At 47.8% G+C, this 6,000-nt stretch overlaps 1 protein-coding gene across 1 annotated transcript in view; it reads left to right on the plus strand.

The window, feature by feature from the left end:
• LOC110973773 (uncharacterized) overlaps window positions 1-5,752 on the plus strand; it is a 54,857-nt gene extending 49,105 nt beyond the window's left edge. Inside the window, exons 4-8 of the mRNA XM_087144946.1 lie at window positions 218-835; window positions 2,699-3,824; window positions 4,174-4,470; window positions 4,838-5,086; window positions 5,562-5,752. Of these exons, the coding sequence (XP_087001072.1) occupies window positions 608-835; window positions 2,699-3,824; window positions 4,174-4,470; window positions 4,838-5,086; window positions 5,562-5,752 (2,091 nt within the window). The 5' untranslated portion in view covers window positions 218-607. The remainder of the gene's footprint in view (window positions 1-217; window positions 836-2,698; window positions 3,825-4,173; window positions 4,471-4,837; window positions 5,087-5,561) is intronic.
• The last annotated feature ends 248 nt before the right edge of the window (window positions 5,753-6,000 follow it).

Below are 6,000 nucleotides of genomic sequence, written 5' to 3' on the forward strand. Positions count from 1 at the left end.
CTGTTTTGGTTCAGAATCCGAAGTCAACTCCGTGAGAGAGCAGCGTTACTTCTGCGGAGCTCGCATCGCGCTTCTGTTTGACGCGCTCAAAACAGCAGATTACCCGCATCGAGAAGGGTTTTTGCGCGTTTAACTTGTTTTCCTTTGACGAATGCAAAGCTGGAGGAGAGCTGAGTGACTGACCAAGCATTTCATTCCCTCCTTACATCTTTTGCAGGATCAGACGAGTCGCTGATACTTTCTTCTCAGACTGAAAGCCACCGTCTTCAGACCACGTGGAATCAGATGACAGGGTATCTCACAGAGCGCAAATGTACATTACGCTTTGTATCTCACATGCTCCATTGACAGTACCCACACTTTTGTTGGGGTACCTCTTCGAAAGAAGCTGAAGTAGCCACAGCAGAAGCCTTTGGAATCCGTATCTCATTTTGTGTGTTTTTCAACGTGCCGACGTACCGCGCAGACGCACTGCAAAACTATTTGCACTGTTTTTTTTTAACTAAGAAACGTCACAAGCGAGATTTGTAGTCAACCTGTTGTTTCGAAGATTTGCTTTCGTCTGCTGACTTCAGCGAGTGTCAAAGTATCTCCAACGTCGACAAGCATGCACGAGCACAGAAGCACTAAGGTTCTCATCGCCTGTACGGTGTTGCTGGGTTGTTTCGGTCTCGTCACATCTACTCCAGTGCCGCCTACGGCAGCAACGCCTTCTTCAGCCGAGCTGCCGTCGATTGTCGCGTCTTCCCCCACCACTGAGCTCCTGGAGCCCGACGAAGCCACGGAGCTACAGAGCACGTTGCCACCGGCAACCGTCCAAGACTACGACGCAAAGGTACGAGAACTCGAAGTTTCAAGTTACCTGCATACAATATGGCCAACCTACATTTATCTATAATAATGGATGAATTTTATGATCCCATAGACCAATAGTCAACCGACGTTTATAAGGGGAGAATAGTTTGTTTTTATTCTATGGATGAATGTATGCTTATAACAGTGTCGTTTTGCATATTGTATTAAACACACTTGTATGGGAAGACACTTCTGGTTCATACCCTGGTTCGTTTTGTTCTTTCAACACACAATTACGTTTTTATTCACTATTCCAACGTTACCGACAACCTTTCATAAACCCAGATCAAAAGAGCCTATTTTTTTATGTATATCCATGCCCACATTTTTAATTGTGGACTAATAACGTATACACATCATTCCTCTGTACTGGAAAGCGATATAAACAACCGCAAAAATCGTTCGTCAAACTCTTAAAAAAATTGTGACCCACTCGTTCCAAATCTAACTGAATCCAGACGTTCAAAGAAGTGTTTTATGTATGAGCCAGTCAGTGGTGGAGATGGCAGCTTAAACAGGAAATGCAAATACGAAACTCGGACGGATTGGTCTCGGTTACCAACTTTTTCTTGGCAGAAGGCTTGCACCAGCCTTTCGTTTATGGCAAAATTATGAACCTCCCCGCAGCTTACTCAAAGTCGGCAAACTTGCACACTGTTGACGACCTTAGTGATCTTCATTAAGAAAAAAAGAGTACCATTCCCACGAATAAGCAAACCTGTATCGCATTGTCTAAAAGATGATGTGTTGGACGTCGTGAGCACGGAACACAGATCGTGAAGCTTTCCCCGTTCCCGGACGGCAACCCGAAAGATTGACAAGCAAGGGAGAAAGTCATGTTGCCGGATACAAAACGCTTGGTTAGCCGTCGATAATGAAAGTCCTAATCACGCTCGGTCCTGTGGTTCCGACAGTGTACAATCGCTCGGCTCGGGCTTTACCCTTTTCCCTGAGCCTCGAGAAAAAGGGAACAATGCGGTAACAAGGCCGACGTCTTTTTGAATCGACCGAATCAAAGACCGGAAGGGTTTTCCTCTCATCAATGTTTGCCCAACACACTGGGTGACTAGAGTCTTTATACAGCTGCCTATCACTGCCATGCAAACTCACCTGTCACCAAGTACACATTTACACTTGCTCCATGGGTATATACACAGCGCCGTTCACCTAGTGGAGTTCTATGCGTGCCCTCATTTTTGGACTGCAAACGCGCATGTGCATTGCCTCAGATAATACTCTGAAAATGATGAGATTTTGCTTGCAGAAAACTGCGGTGTTATCTGTTGTCCCGCCCCCCGCCATGTTTGTCGAATTTCCAAAAACGAAAAAATTTGTACTCCGAGGACGTCCAAAATATGGTGAGCACCGGCCTTGAATGATACGGCTGTATTTTGGACGAAACCCCTGCATTACTAATATACCCCCATCTCAGCCTTCTGACAACACCTGTTCGAAAACCGATTGTGCATTTGCGATCAGAAAAAGACGGTGAAAATCACAGGAAACATGTAACTCGACGTAAACTACAGAAACAATGATCCCAACTTCGAGCGTCTACTTACTACTCACCCCTCTCAAAATTGAAAGTTAATTTTGGTCAAAATCATACACTAATACTTGACCTATTCTGTTTTTTAATGTCAAATAAAATGTCAATTAAACACATGTACATTGATACTTTGGTTGTTGATGAATTGCGTTGAAATCATTTAAGCATTTTCATGTTCAGTGCTCGCAGTATGTGCGGTGATCTGTTGGATTATTTCAGAATCTTGAAGGAATATGTGACACAATTTAAAAACCTTTGTTACATTTTCCTATGCTTGTGCCCTTATCTATGCAGAAATTTCTCCAAAACTATGGATACATGCCGATCTATAATCCTGCAAAGGGGAAGTGGGAGTTCTTAGATAGATCAAAGACATCCTGGCAAGACAGTCGGGCCGTCACGGCGACACCGTCCGGAAAAAGTGCTGAGACCATGAACTCAGGGGAGAAGTCTTCCCCAAAGACGGCCAGTAAGAACGATTCCCTTGCCCAGGAAGAGCGGGTCAAGTTCGAGCAGGCCATCGAGAACTTCCAGCGGAGATACAAGCTGGACGTGACGGGCTCTATCGACGAGAAGACGCTGCGCTTCATGCAGCAGCCCCGGTGCGGCGTTCCCGACTACGCGAGTAAGTTCGACGTCAAGACCGACCCGAAGGCTACAACGAAGGGCGGGGCGGCAGAGACCACGGGGAAGCTGGACATGTCGGTTGGCGGTAAGGGCACCGCCAGCACAGCCGTCAACAACGACAGCGGCATGATCGATACGACACTCCTGAGCAAATCAACGGGGTCCGTCACGGGCGTTGGGTCGACTGTCTCTTCGCCCGTTGCCAAAGGGGCGATCAGGACTCAGGCCACGCTGAAAGGTGGGGCGTCAAAGGCTTCGGAACCCATATCCATTTCCGATCTGCTCCAACAAACACTTCGGCCGAATCCGAGCGTGGGCGAAGCCGTTTCGGAAGGCCCTCAAAGACCGGGCGCCCCTAAAACAAAGGAGCCGATCTCAGAAGTCGTCACTGACTCAGTGACCGCGGTGGACGAAGAACTTGCGACGACAACCCGTCCAGCCCGTGCCGTCACGACGCTCACAACAGCTACGACGCCACATCTAAGCAAATCTGACCTCCCTCGCAGCAAAAGAAGTACCGGCGACGTCGGTAACCCGGCCGCCAAGGTGCGGACCAAGAGACTGTCTTACTATGACACCAACAGTAGTACCAGTAGTACCGCTATCACTTCATCCCGTATAAGCTGGAAGATCGATTCCAACTATTACTCGCGGCACTTCTCAGCAGACGATTTGAGGAGCCAGCTGAACCAAGCCTTTCGGAGGTGGGCCGAGGTGTTACCGGTGACATTCGTCGAGATGCCGTTGGGAGATCTCCTGCATGTTAACATTCACATTTCATTCTTAAATTCACGTGAGTACATTCTTTAGTCACAGCACAGTGACCTGTGCTGTGACCTGACTTATGACGTCTCTATGACCTGGCTTAATTGGGATTGACTAGATAACAACTGGGGCCCCTCTACCTCTCTTGGGAAGGGCTCCTTGCAACACGGTACGTTTCGGGAAGCAAATTATGGTGATTATAACCAGAATGTTAAACATGTCTAAATTGAAACACTGAGCAGTATTTATTGCTTCTCAGCCCATCTGAGGTTCTTTATTTCCAACATTCTCGTTCCAATTTTTGAAACTTTGTTCATACCACCAATCAAATCTCAGTTCACAGCTCAGTCTTGTTCCACTCCTTTTTCTTCCGGCAGTCAACAGCGGTGACTTCACGTTCCAGTTCGCGAGCGGAGAGTTGGCGCGAACCACACGAACAGCCACCAACGAGGCCATCCACTTCAATGACGACGTCCAGTGGACGTACAATTCCCATCAGGGCAAGAACCTGATCAAAGTAGCCGTGCACGAGATCGGTCACGTGCTGGGCCTGTTCCACAGCGACATCGAGCAGTCCATCATGTACCCCGTCTACATCCCCTTCGAAAGCACGGATTCCAACTTCAGGGTATCCATCGACAACGAGAGCCTGACAAGAGCCCAGGCCATTCACGGTAATTGAATGATTGGTTATTTTGTTTGGGGGAGGGTTATATAATTAGACAGGGCGCAGTCCACTTTTGTGCAGCTTTGCCGATACTCATAAACGCTGGCATTCAGAGCGAACCAACCAGGAGCGAGACTCCGATAACAAGATTATACTCTTCACGCCTTGAGTATAATGTTTTGGAAAGACCAACTACATTGCAGAGTACAGTAAAACATTGTTTAATTTCTGTGTTATAAACTAATTCAAAGGCTTTTTAGGAGAGCGTTTTGGGAGGTCATCCTTATCCTACTCTGGATGGGTTGTGGATCAGTTCCTGTCTCTTTGAATTTGGTATTTAACCTTTGCAAATTCTACCCTGATCCCTCCTTCAGGTGTTTGTGCGGGCTCCTTTGACACCATCCTGGACTGGGTGCGCTGGGTGGGTAACAGGAAAAAGTACAACTCTCTCTTTTTCCGGGGTGACGCCCTGTGGGTCTACGAGAACACCAACAACCGGGTGAAGACGGGCGACCCCCGCACCGTGCACGACATGTGGGCCTCCAACGTGCCCACCCACCTCGACGCCACCCTACAGATTCTGTCCCGATCCAGTTCCTCCGACGACCTGTACTTCTTCAAAGGTAAATGCTCTCCCAAAACTCCCACCTATAGCTATTAAGAGTGTGCCACGTAGGTCTCCATTGTCGCTCCTATTTGGCTGACGGATGTTTCTTAGAGTCCTCGGCCGAAGCAAAGACACACCAGTGTCAATTAGGGCATTCGAATTTCTATGGCACATCCTATATCAAGATGCACTAACTCCGAAACCGCTGTTGCAAGCTCACTTCATAGTTATTACTTGTAATGGCACTTTCCCTGTGCAGTGTTTGCCAGAAATGATTCTCACTCTTAACCGGGGTAGCCTTCTTTGCTTAATCGAAAGGGTCACGATCTGCCCCAGATGAGATGACCTATGTGCCTGAACTGGTGTGTACGAAGTCATGCCCTAGGATCCTTCGCGTCACTCGTTACATTTTGCTACAATTAGTCAGCATTGCATTTATTGATGTAGTTGACAGGCTAATCGATCAGCAAAACAATCGTGTGCCATTGCAGGCAACAAGTACTACCAAATCAATAGTGCCACTCGTGCCGTGATGGCCAATCCGGACGGCACTTTCGGCAGGTCGATCGCCCAGGGTTGGCCGGCCAAGCCGGGCTTCCCTCGTATCCCAGACAACATCGACACGGCCTACTACGACAAGAGAGACGGCAACGTCTACTTCTTCAAGGGCAATCAGGTATGAACTCACAGGCTAATACAGTAATGCCGAAGTAATGGGATACTTTAAAATGCTTGGTGGCGCCAAACGTACCTGTCCCTTTTTACCAGTTTGAGCATGCGTGCATAGTTCTGAGCACGCGCAGTGGTGTGAGAGAAACTAATATGGCTGCTGCCACCAGCGTCTTAAAGTCTCGCAGCTGTACTGTTAACCTCACTTACGCTTACTGAGTTGCTGTGCTTAAAACGGGAACAAAATTTAAAATTACTGGT

Source organism: Acanthaster planci, linkage group LG13 (assembly GCF_054643075.1).
Source record: "Acanthaster planci isolate LZ-2023a linkage group LG13, COTS_SCS, whole genome shotgun sequence".
Classification (NCBI taxonomy): domain Eukaryota; kingdom Metazoa; phylum Echinodermata; class Asteroidea; order Valvatida; family Acanthasteridae; genus Acanthaster; species Acanthaster planci.